Here is a 27,594-nt window from a genome sequence, read left to right on the forward strand (position 1 = left end):
GGTTGGGCATTTGGGTCTACATGAATTTTCCCGGACATTTTCCTAACAGTGCCTAACCCTTCTTGAAAGACTTTAGCATACTTGTCCACCAGTGTTTCATGAAACTGTGAACTCTTAATATGACAAATATCAGCCCATTTTAGCTTGAATACCTTCAACCAATTTCGGCCTAATAAATTTGCACCACATCCTTTAACTACTAGGATTGGAACAGTAGCACTTTGACTATTATACCTAGCATGAACATTCATTGCACCCAATACTCTGATTTTCTCACCAGTATATGTACTAAGCACAGAGGTAGATTTACTAAGAGCTGGTGTATTTTACCTAAAACATTAACATATGTTTCTACGCTCATCAGAGACACAGATGCCCCAGTATCAATTTGCATGGTTACAGGCTTATCATTTATCTGAAAATCGACCTCTAGAGGGCGCACTTTCTCTTGATCTGACCCCACAACATTGAAAAGTGTATAACTAGTGTCAAGAGTTTCTGAACTAATGTCACTTTGTACTAAGTTTGTTGCATGTTGATCATCCTTTCGTTTCCATGCTTGTTTACCATGTTGTTTACTTCTGCATGCTTTGGCAATGTGTCCTTTCTTGTGACAATGATGACATTCAGAATCTTTGAAACGACACATTTCCTGTGAATGATATTTCCCCAGACAACGGTAACATGGTTTGGTATTACCTTGGTTGTTGCCACTGTGGTTTCCATGACTACCAGAACCTCTCTGTTTATTCTGGTTAGTTTTCTTGGGTTTGACCTCTTGAACTGTGTGAACTTTCTCTTCCCTCCCTTGTGGAGTGGCTGCTTTCAATACTTGAATATCTGTTGCATTTTTCGTTGCAATTTCAATACCTTGCGCAAGTTCCATGGCTTTCTTGAAATCAAGTGCTGATTCGGACAGTAGCCTTCTCTGTATGCGATCATCCTGGATGCCACATACTAGCCTATCCCGTAGCATCTCTTGCAAAGTAGCCCCATAATCACAGTGCTCAGCAATATGTCTGAGATCTGCTACAAACTCGGCAACAGACTGACCCGGTTTTCTAACTAGCGAATTGAACTTAAACCGTTGAACAATGGGTGAAGGCTTCGGGTGGTAATATGCTTGCATTAATTCACAAAGTTCTGTGTACGTCTTGTCGGAAGGTTTGTCGGGCGACACCAAGCTACGCATTAAACTATACGTTTTTGCCCCACAGACACTCAGTAAAACAGCTCGACGCTTTGTCATATCAGTAATTTCGTTTGCGATGAAGTATTGCGTCACGCGTTCCGTATACTGTGACCATTCTTCGTCTGCCACATTGAACTCTTCAATTTTCCCAAAAGATGCCATTTTCATTCAATATTGATAAACGAAATGAATCTTGGGGTACTTGCCAGTTTACCTCGTCGCCAATATGTAATGTATTCACACAAGTCCAACCAGTGAGGCAGAAATAGCTTTTATTCATTCACACGATGTTTCACACAGGCCGCCATTACAAGAATGTCGTCATACCAGAGAATAACTTACATCACGTGTTAGGGGTCATCTCCAATGACCTACAAGTAAGAGGCGTCTCACAAATATATATAACATGAGTACAAGTATACATTACAGTAAGTAAGCATGAGATAGGTCGATCTTGCTAAAGTGTTTACCCCCAGCGAGGTTTGCAAACATGTCTTCAACCCGTGGCATGGGATATTGCTGAGCAGACAAAACAGGGTTAACAGTTATTTTAAAGTCTCCACATATGCGAACTGAACCATTTGGCTTTACTACAGGTACAATAGGCGTGGCCCATTCACTGTTTTCAGTAGGTAGTAATACACCAGAGTTCACTAACCTCTCCAAGTCAGCATCTACCTTACTTCTTAATGCATATGGCACTGGCCTGGCCTTATAAAATTTTGGCTGGCATCCATCATCCACAAGCAATTTTGCCTTAATAGATTTCATTGTGCCCATCTCGTCTTTAAAGACAGCTTCGTGTTTCCTCAGTAAGCCTGCTAGCTTTCCTTCTGTTATGGTAGATGAAGCTACAGACATTGACTTTATAGTTTTCCAGTCAAGCTTTATTTTTCGCAACCAGTCACGACCAAGCAGTGGCGGTCCACCTTGTTTGACAACATACAACTTTAGTCTGTGTTGTTGTTGTTGGTACTCTACCATTACATTTATTACACCCTCAGGGGCAACCTTCTGACCAGTATATGTTTTTAAAAGAATACAAGTATCTTCTAGCGGTATATTTGTAAATTTTTCGTGATATTCTCTGTAGGAAATCACAGAAACACCTGAACCAGTGTCAAGCTCCATTTTCAGGATTTTACCATTAACCTTAGGCTTCAACCATATCTCTCGATCTTCATTACTTTTTAATGTGAACATGTTTGACATTGATGGCTCTTCTTCGCTGTCACTTTCAATTGAGTGATTGTTATCCAAATACTTGACTTCTACCCCTTTTTTATGAGCATTACCTTGCCAAGATTTAGTAAACTGGGGAGCTCTGGAACGACAAACACGCTTGATATGTCCCTTCTTTTTACAATTATGGCAGATCTCATTTTTAAAACGACAATTCCAATGCTCATGGTCTGTACTGCCACAGCGATAACAGGGGTTGTTTGAATCACGTGTTGTTTTTAATTTATGAATATCCCCCTTTGCATCATGGCTAAGTTTCTGTATGTCCTTGGCAGCAGTTTCCATAGAAATTGCAAGTTCAACTGCCTTCGTATAAGTGAGATCATGCTCTGTGAGTAGTCTTTTCTGTATTGTTTCGTTACGCATGCCACAAACAAAACGATCACGTAAAGCATCATCTAAAATGGGACCAAAGTTACAGTGTAATGTCAATTTCTTTAACACAGCAATGTACTGGGACAGTGACTCTCCCTCTTGTTGATTCCTTTTGTAGAATCTGAATCTCTCGGCAATGAGTAAGGGTGTGGAGTTCAAATGTTTCTCCAACACTTCAGTTAATTCTTCATAAGTCATTGTTGACGGTTTGTCAGGGCTGACTAATGATCTCAATAAAGCATAGGTCTTACCTCCGATAAGGCTTAAAAATGCTGCTACCTTATTGGCTGGCTTCACCTTGTTTGCAATGAAGTACATATCTATACGCTCCACATAACAGCTCCAATCACCAGTTGTTTCATCAAATGGTTCAATGCTGCCAATGGATGCCATCTTGTCACTTGTAAATGGTAGTCATCAAGAAAAAGGGAAAAAATATACTGTTCGTCTGGTTACAAATTTGAAAATCTATGGCTGTGCAAACTGAAGAAGTATCCCTTTTGCCTTTTAAGAACAAAGAGATCCCATCCTCGTCGCCAATTTGTTGGATTGCAACGGATTGTTAGACCATGTAAAAAAGCTGTACTCAGTAGACAGTCATCACCAGTGTTCTATTGTTCTGTGTTGAGCATGTGCAGGAAACCCAGGTGTACTCATTTGCATAAAAACAAGAGAATACATTACAGTAACTATGGCAGCATTCTGCTATAGGATGACTTATGCTTATAGCAGCCTTATTTAATAGTGGTTAGAATCATTTTTTCTCATCTTTAAAGCAATAATCCACTCCTATCTGTGGGGTATATATTCCCCAACTCATCCGCTATTCCCGGGCTTGTTGACTTTTCAAAATGACATTGTCTTCTTTCGTCTTTTGTCTGATGTACTTTAGGTTTCAAACAGAAACCATTTGATTATGACTCACAGGGGCGTCGATCCATTCTGAAAAGTGAAGGGGACACTTTTGTGTCCGCGTAAGCGGCCAATGTCCGCGCTTGCGCGAACAGGGGGTGTCTGAGAAGGGGGGACTGCCCTATGTTCCGACATCTCTATGTTCCGACACACAGTATACTTGTGTCAAACTTGATCTGACTAGCCGTGCGTGACCTTTTACTACTTTGATATAACCAGGATGTCCTGTGGGTTAATACTGGAAATCCAACTGTAGTGTAGTCCGGCCATGATGCTCGAAGGTCCGTGAAGGCGGGATCTTGCATAATGTTATTGGATAATTATCAGAGAATTATCAAACAATGTTGCCCATTGTATCATTCTAATAGTTCGACAATTATTTGACAATATCCGTGTCAGTTGGATGTGGTTCCAACCTTAAATCCTCCGATTGCTTAACTATCGAAGTTTTAGATCGATAATTATCGGAGAATTGTTTTACCTTTTTTATGAAAGTTGTACTTCGATATTCATCAGTCGCGGAATTGCAATGTTGCCGTTTACATCCGGTAGCACCTTTCCAAGTTTATCTACATATTAATTAAAATCATTTATATATTTATTTATTATACGAGAGATGAATAGGCACTGCATTTAGCATTCCGTAGTGTTTGCATAAGTTTTTGAGATTGCCAAAAAATACAAAGGTTTCACACTATCTCTTTCCATTCCTATATTGTGTGTTTTCGGCCAACATTCCTTGTTTACCTCCACACGTTATACGTTTTCCTATCAATCTAAGACATTGATAGGTCTCAGAGAATTCCATGTTTAAAAAAATTAAACCACCACCCAGCTGTAGACCCTGTCTAATATCAATCTAAAACATCGAAAATTATCAGATATTTATCCGATAATTCAAATGTACAATAGGCCGGCTTCCTCTAATGCGAGGATATTGCACAAGTTTATACTACCTGCAAATTTGATGCATAATTCATCGTTTAAGGTTAAGGTCCATATTAGACAGATTTCCTTAAGGAAGTCAGAAAGCACTATTATATTCCATTCTTCGTTGTTCCATTGCATTGTTCTGATATTCCTCTTTATTCTGAAAATATTCCCATATGTTACACTCATAAATTACAGTTGGTATAATACACAATTTAAATACTTATCCTTATATCTGCCAAAACATGTATATCCCGTATTTATACTTCACATTATTTCTTCAATATCCTTCGTGTTCCGCAGATGTATTTGAAACTGCCTATTCGCTCAATTGTGCAGTCGTCGATTTTGTATTTTACGTTTGTGTAAATTACCCAAACTTCTTTGCTACATATGTTTAATTTACTTATGTAAATCTTAGGTCAGGCAACGTCTCGCCATCTATTTGAATTCCATTTTTATCTATATGTAATTTCTTGGCAGTGTAATAGCGTTCTCTTAAATAAATAAATATATAAATAAGTAAATAAAATATTGACAAAGCATAAAAAGACTTATTTTCAAATACATGAATATGTCATGACTAAATCATTTTATCATAGACAGGATTTGCCCAGAAAATGCCATTTGATGATTTTGAATAACGTATAATAAAGTTAATGAATTTATAATGTCAATAAGTAATGGATTATACGATGTAATATCCAACGTAATACTTGTACGCTACACCAATATAGCATTAATTTGATATATAACATGATGGTGTTTGTCTGAGGTATTCCTATTTAATATATGACAGGCTATTACGTAATTATATCTTTGTATAAGGTTGACCCCATAAAATTCCCTTTTTATTTGACGCTGTGTATAATTTTGTAAAGCTAACATATTTACCCTGATTTTCGGGGGCAAAACGGCTCAGATTCTACAGCCAAATTGACCAAATTAATTCCCATGTTTCTGTCTATTTTATGGCATGTAAATTTGACAGCCTTGTCTTAATTTTAATTGTACAGTCAGTATTCTGTAACTAGACTGATCACGCTGAACAGAGAAAAAACATGTTGCTTTGTTCTACCATGGGAAGGGGTATTTATCCAATTTTGGCTTCCGACCACTGGCGTACATATTTACGTTGAAAATATGGCACATTCTGGCCGGCTCAGAATTTATTGGATGATCGTTGAACATAAAAGTACAAAACAATGTAATTTAGGTCTCCCCGAGTACAAGTTGTCAGGAGTCCACATGAAGACTGTTAGGTACATAGTTAATTGTTGATCTGAACGTTTGGCAATAATTAAAAAAAAAAAAATATTTTGCGTATGAAGCTTGATAGGATACATCGCATCTGAGAATATTGCCGACGATGATCACAAAAACACCTCCATGAAAGCCCATGGCCAGAAAAGTGGCAAGTATTATAATCCGGCATAGTTATTTTTTAATGTAAAGATGTAACATTGTGTTACAAAAGGTGAGCGTAGAATAATATTTGAAGAAGAATAATGATATTTTTTCTTATAGTAACGAGATAAAAACGCAGTGAAATGTCAAAAACGTTTCTAAAATTTCGTAGGTGTCAGAACCTATTAGCATCTCAACATAGGGTTGTCGGAATATAGGAATGTCGGAACATAGGGGTGTCGGAATATATGGATGTCGGAACATAGGGGTGTCGGAATATAGGTGTGTAACCCCGAGAAGGATGTGCCCCCCCCCAGAAGGTAGAAATCTTTTAAAAATGCAACCAAAATGAAGTCATTTGGTGCATACTTGGGGATTTTCATTCTTGATCATTAAGAATACAGTACATGTACACAGAACCAAAGGCCTTACACAAACGCAGGCTTTGACATAAGCCTATTATTGATATTTGGGTAAGTCTGGAAAGTGGAGGGGACAGTTGATATTGTGTCCCCCCACCCTTCAGAAAGTGGGGGGACGTGTCCCCCCTGTACCCCCATGATCGACGCCCCTGATGACTCAATATATGGCAACAGAGGTACATGTTGACTTTTCAAATGGATATTGTCTTCTTTCGTCTTCTGTCTGATGTACTTTAGGTTTCAAACAGAAACCATTTGATTATGACTCAATATATGGCAACAGAGGTACATGTTGACTTTTCAAATGGACATTGTCTTCTTTCGTCTTTTGTCTGATGTACTTTAGGTTTCAAACAGAAACCGTTTGATTATGACTCAATATATGGCAACAGAGGTACATGTTGACTTTTCAAATGGACATTGTCTTCTTTCGTCTTTTGTCTGATGTACTTTAGGTTTCAAACAGAAACCATTTGATTATGACTCAATATATGGCAACAGAGGTACATGTTGACTTTTCAAATGGACATTGTCTTCTTTCGTCTTTTGTCTGATGTACTTTAGGTTTCAAACAGAAACCATTTGATTATGACTCAATATATGGCAACAGAGGTACATGTTGACTTTTCAAATGGACATTGTCTTCTTTCGTCTTTTGTCTGATGTACTTTAGGTTTCAAACAGAAACCATTTGATTATGACTCAATATATGGCAACAGAGGTACATGTTGACTTTTCAAATGGACATTGTCTTCTTTCGTCTTCTGTCTGATGTACTTTAGGTTTCAAACAGAAACCATTTGATTATGACTCAATATATGGCAACAGAGGTACATGTTGACTTTTCAAATGGACATTGTCTTCTTTCGTCTTTTGTCTGATGTACTTTAGGTTTCAAACAGAAACCGTTTGATTATGACTCAATATATGGCAACAGAGGTACATGTTGACTTTTCAAATGGACATTGTCTTCTTTCGTCTTTTGTCTGATGTACTTTAGGTTTCAAACAGAAACCATTTGATTATGACTCAATATATGGCAACAGAGGTACATGTTGACTTTTCAAATGGACATTGTCTTCTTTCGTCTTTTGTCTGATGTACTTTAGGTTTCAAACAGAAACCGTTTGATTATGACTCAATATATGGCAACAGAGGTACATGTTGACTTTTCAAATGGACATTGTCTTCTTTCGTCTTTTGGCAACAGAGGTACATTAAGTAATGTGCTTCTGATGGCAATTAATTAACTTACTTGGTAAAAATGTTGTGCTCATATTCATGCGAATATTTCAAAAACTCTCTCTTTGTCTGTGGAAATCTTTTATTTCATGGTATACATCACGGACCAAGCGCTCCCACGGATTCACAATTGTTTAAATGTAGTATATCCCCCGAAGCACATATACAATAAACAAACAACATATTGCAAACAAGTCTTGGGAGTAAACAGAAAAGCTTCAAATAATGCTTGCAGGGTCGATATCCAATTATTATCAATGTCTATACTACAGTTATGAGTTATTTTCAAAGATTGTATTGTAAGAAAACAAGCAATTTTATTTTAGAAGTAGCTTCTAACTTTAGCAAGTCTAGTAGTTGTGATTCATGGTACATCTATGTCAAACAAATATTACAAGTTACACAGCTTACAGTTGATGACCTTAATCAGAATGACTTTGGTGAGATGTTCAAAGAAAAAATGGAAAACATTTACCTTAGTAAATGGAAGAAGGAAATCACCAAAACAGATAATAACAAACTTTGCACTTATAGCACTTTTAAATCTTGTATTAAATTTGAACAATATTTAGAAAACACCAAAAACAGGAAATTTAGAAATGCTCTAACCAAATTCAGGATTTCAGCCAATCAACTACCAGTCGAAAAGGGTCGACATAGAGGCATTAAAAGATAAGACAGATTCTGTCATCTGTGTAACTGTAATGAAGTTGGTGATGAAAAACATTACCTTTTCAGATGTAAGCATGACACAATTATGGAATTAAGAAATCCATTATTTACAGCAATCTATGTTTATGCCCCTAACCTACAACAAATAGTTAGAGATGATATTTTTGTTCTGATCTTTATATTAGTAGTAGTCTAACAAAATTTGTTTTTCATGTTTTAGAATTGTTTTAACTTATTTTGTTTGTGTTATTTTGGACTTTACACTAGCTGTGTATTGTGTACGTGCCAAAATAAAATATCATATCCTATCCTACAATAACATACAGTCGGAAAATTACTCTTCGTATGAATGTCAACTTATATTGAAAAACAGTGGCACATTTATTTCAAACATGCATTTCTAAGCTTGTTAAAATCTATTTCTATATGTAGATCAGGAGAGTTGTGTCTATAATTCCCGCTACTATTGATAAGTGGCGCCGTCATGTTTGCTGTGCGCAGGACCACACCAGGTGGCGCTGTGGTGTTCACTACAGTAATACACCTGATGGCGCTGTCGTGTTTGCTACAGTACCACATATAAAAGTCAAAAATATTTCCTGCTAATCTGACGACATCTCCAACATACGCAGTTTTAATGAATGCAGTGTGTGTCGCCTCGTTTATAATGATGGGCAGAATCGACTCTAACCGTTGTTGTTATAATGATGGGCAGAATCGACTCTAACCGTTGTTGTTATAATGATGGGCAGAATCGACTCTAACCGTTGTTGTTATAATGATGGGCAGAATCGACTCTAACCGTTGTTGTTATAATGATGGGCAGAATCGACTCTAACCGTTGTTGTTATAATGATGGGCAGAATCGACTCTAACCGTTGTTGTTATAATGATGGGCAGAATCGACTCTAACCGTTGTTGTTATAATGATGGGCAGAATCGACTCTAACCGTTGTTGTTATAATGATGGGCAGAATCGACTCTAACCGTTGTTGTTATAATGATGGGCAGAATCGACTCTAACCGTTGTTGTTATAATGATGGGCAGAATCGACTCTAACCGTTGTTGTTATAATGATGGGCAGAATCGACTCTAACCGTTGTTGTTATAATGATGGGCAGAATCGACTCTAACCGTTGTTGTTATAATGATGGGCAGAATCGACTCTAACCGTTGTTGTTATAATGATGGGCAGAATCGACTCTAACCGTTGTTGTTATAATGATGGGCAGAATCGACTCTAACCGTTGTTGTTATAATGATGGGCAGAATCGACTCTAACCGTTGTTGTTATAATGATGGGCAGGATCGACTCTAACCGTTGTTGTTATAATGATGGGCAGGATCGACTCTAACCGTTGTTGTTATAATGATGGGCAGAATCGACTCTAACCGTTGTTGTTATAATGATGGGCAGAATCGACTCTAACCGTTGTTGTTATAATGATGGGCAGAATCGACTCTAACCGTTGTTGTTATAATGATGGGCAGAATCGACTCTAACCGTTGTTGTTATAATGATGGGCAGAATCGACTCTAACCGTTGTTGTTATAATGATGGGCAGAATCGACTCTAACCGTTGTTGTTATAATGATGGGCAGAATCGACTCTAACCGTTGTTGTTATAATGATGGGCAGAATCGACTCTAACCGTTGTTGTTATAATGATGGGCAGAATCGACTCTAACCGTTGTTGTTATAATGATGGGCAGAATCGACTCTAACCGTTGTTGTTATAATCCGGATTGAGCGATAAAATAAACATTTTTTTAGGAGCCTACTTTCAAACTTCAAATCTTCAATATTCCTTGTCAAAATATAGAAGACTCGATTTAGCGCATAGATAAAATAAGGAAATTGAGTAAACGTTGCATTTAGTAGCGGACAAACTTAATATAATGCTGAGTTTGTATCTAACTAGACTGGCCCAGTCGTGGCAATTTTATTGTTTTATAATCTACAATATTTATTAGCCGCATACAATCTTTAGAAAAGGATAAAATGGGTCTTACAAAAATAAATTTAAAAACTATAACCAAAAAAAAAAAAAAAAAAAACTATTCTAAAAATATATAACAAAATCAAGTATGAATAAACAATTGCAACCAATGGTGAATACAGAATATAGAATGATCACTAATTGTAATATAATATACTGATAGTTGTTGCTGTTTTGTTTCATAGCTAAGGCTGGTGATATGGTTTCCCGTAATCAATAAGATAATTCCTGATAACGACTCTGTAGAATCTTCCGCGAAATTACGCGTCGGACCAAGATTTAAGATCAAACTACTTTTTGTCTATCGATTTTTATTTTATTTATTCTATAGCTAATTAACAGTGTCTAAAAATAAAATTACCATATCAGTAATAAATTAGCAGTCGAAACAAAGTTGTTTCGTTTAGATTCCATAAAAGACGTGTAGTAATGCGTGTTTTTTTTTTTTGGAGATAATGCCAGTTCCCTCACCTTCCAGCATAAGAGCCATGTTATGATACCTAATTCTGTTCGCCGTCAAGGACTTCGTTTTTGTCACGTTGCACCACGCAGGGAATAGAAAATATAGTAAGTATTTAATTTGCTGCATGTTGTAGTGTGTTACCTCCCTGCAAAGTGTATTTTTCTCATGTTGATTATTTGAGTAAATCAACTAGTAAAATGTGAAATACAATCGTCTAACCAAATTTAAATGTTATATCAGCAATGAAGAGTTAGAAAGAGTAACTTCTTACAATTGTGTAACTTTTCACATCAATAGATGAACTGCACACCAAATTTTACAAGATTTTGCTGAAAGTGAATAGCAGGGCTACCAATCTAGCGTGTTTACTTGAATAGGGAGCTATCCTCTCCCCATAGAAAGCACTAGACAAATGATGAAATATTGGATAAGGATAAAGGATATGCCTTGGATACTTGGGTATCTATAGACTGGCGCATTCAGGGCGATTAATTTGTTTTTGTAGTTTAAATAAAATTTAAAAAATCGCCAAATGGAGGTGTTAGCGCGGTTACAGGGGATTTTGCGCTAACACCTCCATTTCGCGAAATTCTTTATTTTATTTAAACTACAAAAACAAATTAATCGCCCCGACTGTGCCAGTCTAGGGTATCTAGTGTGATTCAAATATTAGATGTGTTAAAACACAGTGAAGCTTTATTAGAGATGTTCGTGAAAAACTTGAAACACAAAGACAGAAAAGATTTGTTTGTGAACGACGACAAACGCACAAACCATAAAATTAAGCTGAGAACGTACAGAAAATTAAAAACGGATTTTTCAATTTCACTAGAAAAATACTTGCAAATAATAAAAATCTTTATCGCTCTGTAATGACCAAACTGAAGATAAGTGCCCATCGCTTACAGATTGAAAATGAAAGGTATAAAAATGTACAAATCTAAGATAGAAAATGTTCAGTTTGTGAAAATAATGAAATTGAAAAAGAGCTTTTTGCTGTCATGTCAGTTATACGCTAAAGAAAAAGAAAGTTTCTTGAAAAAAAAACTCAACATTATTAATAACAACAAAAACAATGAACAGTTATTAATTAATATTTTAAACAATAAAGATAAAAACATTATAAACGATGTGGTGAAACACATTTGTAACAGTTTTCAAGTTTAATATACGAGAAAATTCAATTAAAAAGGATATGCTTAAACGATTCTTAAACCAGCTGCTTCAGAAAATACAAATTAATAATTTTTTATATGTTTAGACATTTGAGCGTCTTTTTTCCCTATATTATATTTTTTATATGTTTTCAGAATGTATTACTTTTATTGTACTTTGCAGGAAAACCTCAAATATGGGGTACGATAGCAATAAAGATTCTATTCTAGAATCATAATTACAGATTGACTGTTCGTTTTGACGCCTTCTATACACTTATATACATATTTTCTGTGTGTGACTGTTTTTATTTGTTTTTATTTGAGACTACAATTTTGGATTTTAGCGCTGAAAATGTATGCCCCCATTGAAGTAGTATCGCCATTCAAATGTCACGGAAGCGTCAAGTACTAGTAGATCGTAGGTATGCAAATGAGGCAATGGCCGGCTAACAACAACTGACTACTAATCTTGCCATATCTGTGAACTATGATTGAACTCGTTTTTTCGGCGATGTGATATTTCGTGTTCTGCATGATGTGGTGACAACATTCTGTCTAAAGGGCATTCATAGTTTGCTACGTGCAAAATGAGTGCTTCAGAACAGCGGAAGCATCAACAGGACGTCGCTCAATCTTGTGACTACGATGTTATCGTTGTCGGGGCTGGGTTATCGGGGTTGTCAGCAGCACATGAAGTGAAGAAGATCTACCCTGAGTGTACTGTGTTGGTTTTGGAAGCCAAAGGTAAATGAGATTATACGTGCACAATGACAAGATCGAACTGTACGTATTCTATCAAATCAAATCTGTGTTCCCTCAAGCATGAACTTGAATGTGCAAATGCATATCAAAAGTCAACAGGGTCAGGTCACTCCGATACAAAGGATGCTCCCGAACTCTTCGCATAACAGTATTAGACGAATGATTACTTTATGTATTGCATGGCCCTATATTGTATATCAGTAACAGTGTAACTGGATCCTCTTTGCAGTTGCCAGGGCCGTAGCTAGCTTTTTTTCACTAGGGGGCAGCAAATGCATTTTTTTAAATTGCGTATAAATGTATGAAGGCGTAGAAGTGTGCAGTTGCGCCATACGTTAATGGCTATGGGGGGGGGGGGGGGTATATCTATCTATTTTTAACAATAAAATCATCTTGATATATTTTATGAATATATACAAAACACTTTTGTTCTATCTTCATATAGGATCAACATTAATGTAATGTACAGGACTGATTGTAAAATACACAATTTATGTTTACAACTTTGGCGATAGCATATTAATTTATCTCCAGTTAGCTTTCCTCGAATAAATCACTTCTGGGGAAGGAATAATGTCTGTGCCTCGGTGTACTAGTAACATTGCAAGAGCACCGAGTCTGTCTTGAGCCATGCTACATCGTGTCCATAACTTCACCCGCCGAAGTGCAGAAAAAGAACGTTCACATGACACGCTTCCGACAGGTGTTGTAAAGAATATTGTGAGAATTCTGTGGATGGCTGGGAAATAGTTGACATCACAAACAGCAAGAGATGAAACAGCATCATTGGGCCTTTGCTCAATTGGTGTATCACTGAACTTTGTTATCCACTTCTCAATTTCAATATTCAAAAATTCATCCCTTTGCAACAATTTCCTATAGTAGTTGTTAATTGAGGTCACATGGGTTGATGTGAGCTGACCGATGTTGCATGGTAAAAGTGCTTGTGCAGCTATCAGATCACAGTGATGATCAGCAAATCGCGTCTCAAGATCTTGGATGACATGATCTGAAAAAAGATAATATACATTCAATATTTTTGAATATATTCCGCATTGTTTACGAAATTCTGTCAATTGCTTCCCACTGCCGCGAGGCATTGCCGACCCTGTGGAATCTCGACCACCAAGAAGATCATAATGAAGTGATCGAGCTTGATTAGTTGCTTCATAGCAACCAAACTAAACGGCCCTTTTCAGGGCCACCACATATTCCAATAAGAGAGAAGCCATAATTTAAATGATTTATATCATCAGATTGTGCCGCGTGTGATCGATTTTTCGTTCAGTTGAATTTACTGTCATACATACTGTCAGAGCGACGTCATACATCAATCATACTGGTATTACTCACTTTACTGCTTGTATTAGAAAAATTCAACATTGACAGTTGTGTGCAACCTTTCCTCGAAGCTGACATGGCTGACGTGTCAATCAAAAATACTTGAAGGTAACGTTTGACCCACTGTGCGTCAATGTGTTAACATGCTCAGTAATAAATATAAAGTACACGCAACTGGCTTACCATTTTTTATTGCTGTCAACCAATAGAAATTATTTCTAAGAATGCAATAAATTCATTATTATTATTATTATGTTTGGATAATTTTTATAAATGATCAGTTGCGAAAATGTAACAGTTGACACTAATTAAGCCTGTATTAATATTGATTGTATATAAATAGCTGTTATCCCCCAATGCAAACACAAGGTCCAGTGGTTGAAACCAGGGGTGACTCATACCCCTAAAATCAGAAGATACATATAAAGTGTGTGTGTTTTCATTTTTTCTGGTTCACTGTCTAATAATTATTAATTTCTGGATCTACTGCTGAGGTTATTGATGTATGACTAAAAATTCATGAAATTGTGTAATTAATTTCTACAGACAGAGTGGGTGGACGAACATTAACAACTGAACTTCAAGGTGCAAAGGGCAAAGATAATTGGGACATGGGTGGACAATGGATTGGAAGGTTTGTAGTTTTTAGCTCCGCTGTCGACTTTGTCGAGCGGAGCTTATCATATAAGTGATTGTCCGTCGTTGTCGTCGTCCGTCATCGTCCGCCGAACGTCGTTCGTGTCAATGTTTTACTTTTTCGACTTCTTCTTGAAAACTACAAGCCTGAATGCTTTGGTAGACCTCTCTTAGGTTTGTTCGTTTCATGTTGATATCTTCAATTCTCTAATTTTGGTGAATATTTTTGTCATTTTTGGTAAAAAGTGATATTTTCGACTTCTTGTTAAAAACCGCAAGTCCAATTGCTATGATATTACATATATAGGTACTACATGTGGACCTCTCTCAGATTTGTTCATTTTGTAATGATATCTTTAATTCTCCAATTTTGGTGAATATTTTTGTCATTTTTGGTAAAAAGTGATATTTTTGACTTCTGGTTAAAAACCGCAAGTTCAAATTCTTTGATATTACATATATAGGTACTACATGTGGTCCTCTCTCAGATTTGTTCATTTTGTAATGATATCTTTAATTCTCTAATTTTGGTGAATATTTTTGTCATTTTTGGTAAAAAGTGATATTTTCGACTTCTTGTTTAAAACCGCAAGTCTGATTGCTTTTATAGTACATATATAGGTACTACATGTAGACCTCTCTCAGATTTGTTCATTTTGTAATGGTATCTTTAATTCTCTAATTTTGGTGAATATTTTTTTAATTTTTGTCAAAAAGTGATATTTTCGACTTCTTGTTAAAAACCGCAAGTCTGATTGCATTTATATTACACTTATAGGTACTACATGTGGACCTCTCTCAGATTTGTTCATTTTGTAATGATATCTTTAATTCTCTAATTTTGGTGAATATTTTTGTAATATTTCGTAAAAAGTGATATCCCATTGCTTGATACTATACATATTGTTCATTTTCTAATGACATCTTCTGTTCTTTAATTGAAATGTGCATTGCTAACAGCGGAGCTATCTCAGTCGAGAGGCTGCTTGTTTACAGATGAACTGTAGACGATTTAGCAAATATGCAGTCCTCGTATGTACTAAATCTGTGTATGAATTTTAAAAAGAGTTCACATTAAACGATCTTCTTTAAGGTCAAAGGTTAAATTAAATATTTACAGTGTTGGAGACTAAACTACCTTTCATTATCTAAATATCTCGTTTGTTACACATCTCCTGTGTATACCTGTGGTGATAAACATTTCTGATTTCAGTATATAAATTCATTGTATTGTTAAAAACAGTTTCCATTTTTTTACAGCAATAAAATGTTAGTAATAGAATTCAATAAATTACTATTTCATATTTCAAATATTTGTATACTCCATATTTTCCAACTTTGCTTGACTTCTCTTAAATATATTTAAATATCTAAACATCACTTTTTAATTCTTCTGGAATATTGATATTACTAATAACTGTCTTTCTGTTTGTAACTTGAATCTTTAAGAACCTGAAAGTTTGTATCTTTACTCTAGGCCCTATGTTATATTCAAATCCAAGTTTTTATAAGTGTAGGTACATTCATTACCCATAAGTCTCTTGTGTTAACTTGTACAATTCTTCAATCGCTGATATTTATATGAAATAGTACAAGTACAGTAGTATCATTAATGTAATTGGGCACGGAATGTTTAAATTGTAAAACATTCATTTTCAGGTAGCAGAGAAATGTTTCTTATTAGTTAAAAGCCATACAGATAATTATAGAATTTTATTTAGGAAATTGCTAATTCATTTGCTAATTTTTTCAAGGCATTGTGATTGTTTTAAACTTCTCATTTAAAATTTATAAAAGATGTTTATGTTCATTTCTGACCAAAACCATTCACAGCTTTCTGAAATATAATGACACACGTGACCATAGTACATTTACCAATAAGTGTTTTTAATGCTATTAGACTTTATCGTTTTTAATCCTTCTTAATTTTGCAACAGTTTGGTGATTTTAGTGTGAAAATAGCCATAAATTGAATTATATGAAATCTGGTATTAATTAGAGCAATAAAGATATTAGTGTTCCACAGTTTACAACTGTAGTGCAAGTATGTAGCAATATATTTTTAAGTTTAGAATTCCTGAAGGCATATGGATTAATTATATCTATATTAAGTATTTTTTATTTGTTTCTATTTAAACCAGGAGACAGCCACATATTCTAAGTCTGATGGAGGAGCTGGGAGTTGATAAATACAAGCAGTATACTGATGGGATTAAATTCATGCAGATTGCGGATAAAAAGATTAAGACATACTCAAGTAACATTCCTTCCATGTCACTATTTGCATTGATTGATCTTCAGCTTTTCATTAACAGAGTACGTGTCAGTATACTTAAAGCGAGGGAGTTGTCACCTGCCCATGTGTCTTATGGCCATAGCGTGTCATTGTTTACAAAAAAGCGTCTACCCATGAGACTTTGTGTTTTTAGCGTGTGTTGTTATCATCGCATGGGACTCATTTCCCGCGTATACGCAGGTGACGACCCTCCCGCTTTAAAGGGCCAACAGCTGTATTTTATCAATTTGTATATCATGTATTGTTTTACTGTTTTTATATCGTAGATAATGGGAAAAGTGTACGAAAGATCTTTCCTTGTTATTGTTGTTTTTAATGTTGATGTTGTTATTATTGTTGACGACTCTGGTTACAATTAATCAAACACTTTTTATCAAATCATATTCAACTTGGATATATTAATTTGCGATTCAGCCAAGTTTGATTATTAAAATAGTGCAGTTACCCAATATGATAGTTTGGTTATGTCGTATAAATAATCCGCCATATTTTGGTGATTATTTTCCCTGCCCAGACTAAAATCGATGTACTACTGTGCTAAAATGATATCTCATGACTACATGCAGTGTAATATGTTAGGATGTGTTTTAAAATGATATCTATTTTCTATGTATCCCATTTATTATTAAATACTTTTGAACACATCTATCTCAATGGATTTTGATCAACAAAAGCGACCTCCGAAAAGAAAATAGCCTGAAAACTCAATAAATTTTTCCACATTCTACCATACATGATACACTGTTCGGACGATCCTAACATAATCTGGAATTGTTGGAAGTGCTTCTAGTGAAACAATTTTTCCACTCAGCTTAGGGGATTTTTTAAAGCAGTTAAATTTTATTCTAGGTTGAAAGAATGAGGAAAGTTGTTCCTTTAGACAACCCATCTAAAGCCAAGAAAGCATTAGAGTTGGATAGTATGACAGTAGAGACCTTTAAACGGCAACATTTAACATCAAATGGTGAGAAAGAAATCTTCTTATACTTTGAATATACATAGATTTACTCTATTTTGTTTTGTTTTCACATATTATATTAAATGTTACATTAACAATTCATTGGAAACAGTAACTATGTTCAAGGACAAAACATTGTCATAATAATAATAATAATAATAATAATAATAATTTAATTTATTATATATATTCATTAATTTTGCTTTCGATTTGATCAAAATAATATTTGAAATTGTCTGCAAGTAGTTCTTAGAAATAACTGGATTGGCTTCAATCAAACTTTGTACGTATGATGAAAATACATATTGAATTGTGCACTTTTTTTGTTGTTGTGATATTGTTAATTGTATATCTAGATTTTTTGGCATAATTTCAGAGACTTCATAAGTTTTAGAATTTTAACACATTCAACTGACTACCAAGTGTGAACAGGGCAACTGAAGAATAATACTACTAATAATATTTTTTTTCAGCTGCTCGTGAAGCTATAAATGCAGCTGTTCGTGTCATGTTTGGTATGGAGTGTTGTGAAATGTCAGTACTTTATTTCCTTCATTATGCAAACTCTGCTGGTGGTCTTACTGCATTAATTGAAGCAAGTGAGGGCGCTGGTCAAGAATTCAAAATAAAGGTGTGTGTATATTTTACCATATAGTAAATTCTGATTTGTATTGACATGTCACAATTACAATACTGATAGTAATATTACTTGTACTGAAATTATAATACGATATAATTACCCATTCGTAATGTTATAATCATTTGTGATATACTGGTAAAAAAATTACATCAATTCGCATAGCATCGCATCATATCACATCACATCACATCACATCACATCACATCACATCACATCTTATCGCATCCCATCATATCGCATCGCATCGCATCGCATCGCATCGCATCGCATCGCATCGCATTGCATCGAATCCCATCCCATCCAATCCCATAGCATCGCTCACAACGCTCACATTGCATCCCATCGCATTGCTCACATTGCATCCCATCGTATAATATAACACACTCTTTACAAAGTTACATCACACTATGGATATTCTTCAATAAGTAAAATTTATTTTTTCAGGGTGGAGCACAACCACTTAGTGAAAAGTTAGCAGACAAGATAGGAAGAGAAAATGTCTGGTTGAATGAACCTGTTGTACAAGTCAACCAGGAAGACAAATCTAAAGTAGTTATTACAACAGCAAGTGGTAAAACTGTTTCAGCAAAACGAGTTATAATGTCTGTCCCGCCTAACTTTGTAGGTAAGCTAGAGTTGTGATGTGTTTACTGCCAGACATTGCAAATAGAATGAATATAAAAGATAAAGAGCCTGTTGATCATTTCAGTTGTCAGTATGGTGGGTGTCTTTTATTTTTTTGAATTCCTGTGATATTTAAATATAAGTAAAAGTAAACCTTAATTGAAATTATATCACAAAAAAACTAAATTTACCATTCTGTAAAAACTGTATCTTTATCACCATCATTAGTTCTAACGTTCAAATTTGCCCTTATATGGGGTAAATATTGAACAAGTTCAAGATCATTAACATCACATTTGCTTTGTTTGACACAGAAATGCTACAGTGCATGATGGAGATAGAATCCCGTCATGTTTGAACAACACAAAACGTTTTTATTGGTATTACAGCCAAAACAAAGTCAGCTTGGACATTCAGTTGTGAGACAAAACAAATACAGCCAGTGTTACATTTCAAAAATAAAAATACAAAATAAACGCAATCAGAGGCGGCGACCACGCGTGTTGGAAATAAATAGAGCGCTTCGTTACATAGTCTCACCAGCCTCTTTCACTCACGCAATATAATTATGCTATTTCCCAACGCACTTATATAATACATCGACGGCGAAAAAAACACCGCAAAAAAATTTAAATCAGGCTTGTAATTACTAGTAACTCAACTCGACCGCAACATTGATCACTGTAAAAGTGGACAAATTCAAACCAGCCATCAAATTAAAAATTGAAACGATCTCGTTGAATGTCAATCAAAAGTAAACTCGATGTTTAGAAAGACAAAAAACAACAACATATAAATATTACAAACAAGAGTGCAAAAAAAAGTTGGAAGCAAAGGACGAGAAATGCATGTGGAAAAGCAATGAGTGAACTCGAGGAAAATTTTGCTATTGTGAGAAAACGCTATATAGCCCGGTGGAGTACTCGCTAATACATCAAGAAAATTTACCATTTCAGAAGGCATCCTTACAAATATTTGTCTGCGATTGTGTGAACTTGATAACGTGCAAACAAGGAACAGAGCTTGTGGTCCACCAAGAAAACTTAACGATGGCGAGGTTAGATGTATACGGCTGTTGAAAACAGACTCCTTTGATCTCATATGAGCACATTCACGTGGATGATGTATCATTTTCAACTATTACCAACACTACGATGATAAAGACTCTCCGTTTTCGACATTGTGAAATTCTTTTGTTTTTATGTAGAAAATTACAGTATTTTTACCAAGTAGAATCATATTTATTACAGTTATTGTTCATACATGAGTTGTCAAAGACGCTACATAGTTTGTAATTTCATCCAGCTCCTTTCAGTCATGATTCAAGATAAATAAAAGGCACAAATATAGATAATATAGCAAATTATTATATTTTTCTGTAATGTTCGTGTGTAATCAGTAATTATAAAAATAATTTATGGGTGCATATGGAATACATTTCGTTATGAATTATTATTAATATAAATTTCTAAATTATCTTGTCAAAATCATTTTTTTCAGGGTTTTTTCTCCTAAAAAATGAAAGAATTGTATAATGTTGAAAACGGAATATCTTTATCATAGTGTTCAACATTGTAAAATGTTGGCTTCCTGATAAATGCATGCGGATGACAAGACCATTGCTAAAAAGACTTTCGGAGGCAAATTTAATCTCCACTCAAGGCTCTCTTGAAAGACTGCAGGAAATTGACCCTTACCAAATCATATTTATCGATTAATTGGGATTCAGCAACCCAAGTGTTTGTAACACAGCATATCTAAAGATACGCAAAAAACCGAACTTTCGCGTGGGTTTTTTTCATGCAAACATCGTCAATGGTTCCCAGACACAGATTCCTTTTTAACCTTTAATATATCAATATGTTGTCTTTTTCAGTTAAAATAGATTTTTCTCCATCATTACCATTGGATAAAAGGAGTCTGTTACAACGCCAGCCAATGGGACATCTTATAAAATTCATAGCAACATACAGTAATGTAAGTATAGTAATGTTTTCCCACTATTATCTGGATTGTTTAAATAGCACATAATAGTTTTTTTACATTGAGAATCCTGGAAATTTCATCTGTGAAATTTTCTATGAGTGTGTTTTGGTATGTAAATTCGTTGTGAATGTTCCTTGCAAAACTGAAATCAACCGTTGATTTTTTTTTTCTCAAGCATATTATTGTTAGTACATTCATTCAATTTTTAAACATTTCAACATTTCAGGATGTATAATAAATTAACTAAAGGACTCCATGCTGTCTATTATTATAAATGGATAGGGATGTGGTGTAATAATGAGTAAAACGCAGTCAAGCCTGTTATTTAACAACCTTATCATGCAAACGGGTGTTATCCTTTATTCAGTAAATATACATACAGTTTTTGTTATGAAAAGCATAATATCATAATTTAATGAGCATTTACTGATACATAGGATGATAGATAGTGATGCAATTTTACATACTATTCATGAATATTATGATAAAGCGGATTGTTTCAAGCGTTGATTCAAAAAGGCATCCTTTCATTGGTGATATTGAAATATTCTTATTACATTTCAGACGTTTTGGAGAGAAAACGGTCAGTCTGGTGAAGTTGTATGTAGCTATGGTGACCCAGTATTAGCCCATGACAGTGGGCCATTATGTTTAGTTTATGATGCGACTAGTCCTAATGGTAACCCAGCACTTGTTGGCTTCCTTGGCAAATCAAGAGAATGGAGTAAAAGAAGTGTAAGTGATACTAGTATTAGAACTGTGTACAAAGTCAATTTTTGAAACCTTTAATTTTTCAACTTTTTGGCAAAATTTTGATCAAGCTGAAAAAAAATAAGACATTTTAGATAAAGCGTGGTGGTCGTCGTGCAGTGGCGAATTTCATCTAATAAACAATGTATTTTACACGCGTTGTATACGTCGCTATGAATCATCGCTATCGAACAGGACACGACACAACGATTGTCACCCCTTAAATGTAGAATGAAGTACCAATAATGTTTTATTTTACTGTAGTCAGAAGAACGAAAAAAAGCTGTCTTAGATCACTTGATGCAGTTTTTTGGTGAGATGGCAGGGACTCCTATTGATTATGTAGAGAAGGTGAAGTATTACCATATTTCAGTTATGTAATCTATCACAGGTAAAATAATTTTAGCTGGATTTAATTTTCGTCTTTTTGGTGTTTCGTATGGAATTTATTTTCACTGATGTTGAATGTAAAATACAGGAAAAAAGGTATATTCAATGGATTTTATTTTCACTGAATCATTCCTTCAGCGAAAATTAATTCCAAGCAAAAATACATTGTGGGCATCAATAATTTCAACTTTGACTTTATAACTTGAATTCTATTTATGGTAGGATTGGGGAGAAGAGCCATATAATGGTGGATGTCCTGTCAGCGTGATGGTTCCTGGTGCTATCACTTACTTTCACGAATCTCTTAGAAAACCATTTGACAGGTAAATACCTTGTATTCCCTGTATAAATTGATACAAATGCTCACCATCTTTGTGATCATTTCATATTTCTTAAATATTTGTATTTTTATGAAACATATTGCTCATCTTAATAATCTTAATACTGGTGTTGGGTGCTTGATTCTGTTACCATAGCTACATCATTTGTTTATGAATGCATATTGATGTTGTGTATTCACTTAGGCAACATCTATTATTATGATTGCCATGGTAATGTAGGGTTCATCAATGTGTGATATTCAGGCTCTACCCCAGTTTGGAGCTTCTCATACTCTCTGATCATTACAAAGGTAGCAATGTTTTACTAGCACAAAGCTGTTTCTGCTACAATCTGTTTTGCTCGCACCATTCTGTCGCTTGTATGCTATCATTGCACCTCACTTTCATTGACAGGTTACATTGGGCGGGTACCGAGACAGCTACTCAGTGCGTTGGATTCTTAAGTGGTGCTATACAGGCTGGTCAGCGTGCTGCAAACGAAGTATCAGCCAATCTGAATCTAGATGTTGAAGTAGCCATTGAAGCCCAGTAATGTGTGTAATTGCATTTTTAAGCTCTATTCTGAGTTTTATGGAAATATTTTAGAATTAACTTTTAAACTGTATAGAATTACACAAAATTAACAAGCATCTGGACGGCTGAGATAGCTCCGCTGTTAGCAATGCACATTGCAATTAAAGAACAGAAGATATCATTAGAAAATGAACAATATGTATAGTATCAAAGCAACAGGACTTACTGTTTTCAACAAGAATTCAAAAATATCACTTTTCACCAAAAAATTAGATAATTGAAGATATCACCACGAAATTAACAAATCTGAAAGAGGTCCACATGAAGTACCTATATATGTAATATAAAAGCAATCAGACTTGCGGTTTTCAACAAGTCAAAATTATCACTTTTTACCAAAAATTAAAAAAATATTCACTAAAATTAGAGAATAAAAGATATCACAAAATGAACAAATCTGAGAGAGGACCACATGTAGTACCTATATATGTAATATCAAAGCAATTGGACTTGCGGTTTTTAACAAGAAGTCGAAAATATCACTTTTTACCAAAAATAACAAAAATATTCACCAAAATTAGAGAATTGAAAATATCATCACAAAATGAACAAATCTGAGAGGTCTACATGTAGTACCTATATATGTAATATCAAAGCAATTGGACTTGCGGTTTTTAACAAGAAGTTAAAAATATCACTTTTTACCAAAAATGACAAAAATATTCACCAAAATTAGAGAATTGAAGATATCATTACAAATAGAACAAATCTGAGAGAGGTCCACATGTAGTACCTATATATGTAATATCAAAGCAATTGGACTTGCGGTTTTTAACAAGAAGTCGAAAATATCACTTTTTACCAAAAATGACAAAAATATTCACCAAAATTAGAGAATTGAAGATATCATTACAAATAGAACAAATCTGAGAGAGGTCCACATGTAGTACGTATATATGTAATATCAAAGCAATTGGACTTGCGGTTTTTAACAAGAAGTCGAAAATATCACTTTTTACCAAAAATGACAAAAATATTCACCAAAATTAGAGAATTGAAGATGTCATCATGAAATGAACAAATCTGAGAGAGGTCTACCCAAGGTACATATACACTAAGTATCAAAGCATTCGGGCTTGTAGTTTTCAAGAAGAAGTTGAAAAAGTAAAACATTGACACGGACGACTGACGCCGGACGCCGACGGACAATCACTCATATGATAAGCTCTGCTCGACAAAGTCAACAGCGAAGCTAAAAAGTGTGAAAGGTGATGTATGCAATGTCATTCTTTCCAATGTAGTGGGAAATCATGACGCATCTGCTTGACTTTTCAATAAAATCAACACCTCTAAATGTATTAATTCATACAGGTTGTGATAGACACATTTTATCTTTTCCAGTATTAAATAGTATTTTAAGCCCTTTTGGTTGAGACATCAACAATAATAAAAAAAATAAACCAGCAATCAAATTTAGTAATATCATTTATAGAGCCCATATTAGAGGTCAAAGCACTCTGAATGTCAAAATAATAAATTTTTCACACATTTCTCAAAATTCAACCCATAAAGATTTTGTACAAACAAAGAAATTCTAGAAATACATAAAAATGTGAAGAAAATTGCACTAAAATTGTTACTGTGAAAATAATGGTATTCAAGTGATTAATATCAAAGCTGAGAATGTGATATCATGAAAAATGTATGTGCATGATTCACATGTACATCAGTATCTAAAATAATTTTGGAAAATCTGTTGATATTCTCTAAATATATGGGGGGGGGGAAATCCTTAAACATGAATCAGATTTTGAAAAATTGAATGAACTTCCAAATGGATACAATATATGCTCTAATAATATTTAAAAAAAATTCTGTATTTTGTTTAGATGCTTTTACAACTTTATGCGGAAAGAGTTATATTTGTACCCCCATCCCTAACCCTACCCCTACCCTCCAGCACTCCCCATTTAATTGTACATGCCCCTCCTAAGGACATCTATAGTTATCTAGAGGAGGCATATACAAATGAATTGGGTAACTGGGAGTGAGTGTTAGGTTAAGGGATGGGCGTACAAAAGGAACTCTTGCCCTTTATGCTTATTTGACATTATATTGACTACATATGCAAAGTTCCTATGAATATATTGTTCAACAAATTCAGTTTCAGTAATTGTAATTAATAACTTTTCTAGCTATGATGTATCAGAACATGAATGTGTATAAATGAAAATCATATTTTATAATTTTTTTAATTTATTTCTACAATAAATTGTCCTATATATTTCATTACTGGTGTTTTATACATGGTTATTGTAAGATTCTCTGCTAAATATAAACTAGATTAAACAAGTTACCAATACTTGTTTGTGAAATGGTTTAACTGTCAGTTATATACACACATTTAGCTGCAGTGCAGAATTGATGACACTTTATTTTAACATGTGACTGTTACTATAGTAACTCATGTTTAACCTGCTGACTGGTCGACATACTCAGCTACGCTATATACTCATTTAGCTGCAGTGTTGTAGTAACTCTCCATGTTTTCATAGAAAACTTTTTCTCAAATTTCCTACCTCCTCACCTACCGGTAGATTATAAATGGTCACCTCCTATGATAATTTCCAAAACAGTAAGTCATGCATCCTGTCAATTCTTGTATGTGGTGTACATGTGTGTGTGAACAACTTTGATACATATTTGTCAATATCTGTTGAAATATTTGATGTTATTATTAAAATTATTGATGTGATGCATTTTTACTAGAATTCACTGGGCTGGGACCGAAACGGCTAGTATTGCTGTTGGATATCTCAGCGGAGCCGTTCAATCTGGGATACGTGCATGTGTGGAAGTTGTTTCCCATCTCCAACCATCATTGGTAAAAGACACAGACAGAACAAAAAAAACACCTTGTGGTTTTCAACACCAGCCTGCGGCTGAATCTAACTTCTTTAAATCAGTGGTAATTAATATGTTAATAGGTCTCACCTTGGCAATGATTGTTTATTTCATTTACAACTAATACAGAACAAAATTTTTGTTCAGAGAGCCCATTAATTTATGTTTGTTTGCAGTAATAATGTAACTTCACTACATAGGATCACACTCCACATGGTATATTTTGTGAATCTCCGTAGTCAATATGTGTGAAATAGAAACGTTTTGTTTTTAGGATGAGAAAGAGGTTATGATCAAGTTACTATAGATCAATAATGAAAGTATTTGTGAAAAATATCCAATTGAAAATAATTGTATTATAAGGCTTTTGTAAATACATAACCATCAATATAAATACAAAACTTTTGTGACAAATATTACAATAAAAACAAAAGTTCTGCATAATCAAATCTGTGGTGGTGCTATAACCTGAAAAGATGCATTCCAGTAACATTTATTCATAGAACCCTTTACGGTCTATAGCTTAATTAAGACATGAAGTTGAATTGAATTAGTACTGCAAACCACTTCTGTATATATTAACACTGGTCTGTATTTACTGTAAATACATGTTTTGTTGGATTGAAATGTTAATAAACAAGGAACATTGGAAACAATTTTTTTTTTCATCTTTCAAATTAATAGTTCTAACTGACTTTTTCAATTTTTGTCAATTTGTAATTTTTGTCTTTAATCTTAGCTAGATTTAATATACAATGGTTAATTGGTGTAAAGCTGTTTTGATAATTTGTTAAACTTCTTAATGTTTATTTTTTAAAAGCTTTTAAATAATTGTATCAATAAAGATTTCTCATAAAATAAAATCTACTGCAACAATAGATATATTAGTTATGAAATTGTCATTTTGTTTAATTTTCTGTTTCCATGACAGCTTTTGTCACATAACACTATTACGGAAAAGTTGAAATTGTTTGTATAGAACCTTTATTTGCCCCCAGGCATTTGGTGGTCCAATAGAGTATAGATTGCTGACATCCATTTTTATTCAAGATTCTCATTTGAACTTATTCATACTATTTGATATCAGGTTTTGTTAGAAAACAATGTACATCCATACTGGATGCAAAGGCCTACAAATAAATTAATTAATAGTGGGTTTATTAGAAAGCCAGTGTTAATTAATTGTGATAATCAATTTGGTATCATTTATTCATACACAACAGATTGTCACATTCTGTGATACAATCCTGAAAGTAATCTGTATTTTTGTTAGACTTTTCTGTACACACCCATTTCTTGGCAACCCTAATGGCTTCAAGGATCTTACTTTTGATCCAACATGGAATTAGATGTCCAGATATGCTCCCAAAAATCTCATTAGGTTTTTTCCTTATTTGAAATTTTATTCACATATGCTAGACATTAATTTCTTTATTCA

The 27,594-nt window shown here is 34.4% G+C and overlaps 2 protein-coding genes across 2 annotated transcripts; one reads left to right on the plus strand and one right to left on the minus strand.

Annotated features, from left to right (window-relative positions):
• Window positions 1-247: 247 nt before the first annotated feature.
• LOC144342207 (uncharacterized) lies at window positions 248-1,354 on the minus strand. Its single transcript, XM_085502673.1, has one exon. The coding sequence runs from the start codon at window positions 1,352-1,354 to the stop codon at window positions 248-250; it is 1,107 nt and encodes a 368-aa protein (XP_085358799.1).
• Window positions 1,355-12,445: 11,091 nt separating this feature from the next.
• Window positions 12,446-27,036, plus strand: LOC102809169 (putative flavin-containing monoamine oxidase A). Its single transcript, XM_085502135.1, has 11 exons — window positions 12,446-12,759; window positions 14,665-14,752; window positions 16,896-17,070; window positions 17,900-18,014; window positions 18,482-18,639; window positions 19,093-19,273; window positions 21,149-21,249; window positions 21,823-21,993; window positions 22,273-22,359; window positions 22,621-22,721; window positions 26,022-27,036. The coding sequence occupies exons 1-11, from the start codon at window positions 12,603-12,605 to the stop codon at window positions 26,278-26,280; spliced, it is 1,593 nt and encodes a 530-aa protein (XP_085358261.1). The 5' UTR covers window positions 12,446-12,602; the 3' UTR covers window positions 26,281-27,036.
• The last annotated feature ends 558 nt before the right edge of the window (window positions 27,037-27,594 follow it).

Source organism: Saccoglossus kowalevskii, chromosome 8, assembly GCF_978046115.1.
Source record: "Saccoglossus kowalevskii chromosome 8, keSacKowa6.1, whole genome shotgun sequence".
NCBI classification, from domain to species: domain Eukaryota; kingdom Metazoa; phylum Hemichordata; class Enteropneusta; family Harrimaniidae; genus Saccoglossus; species Saccoglossus kowalevskii.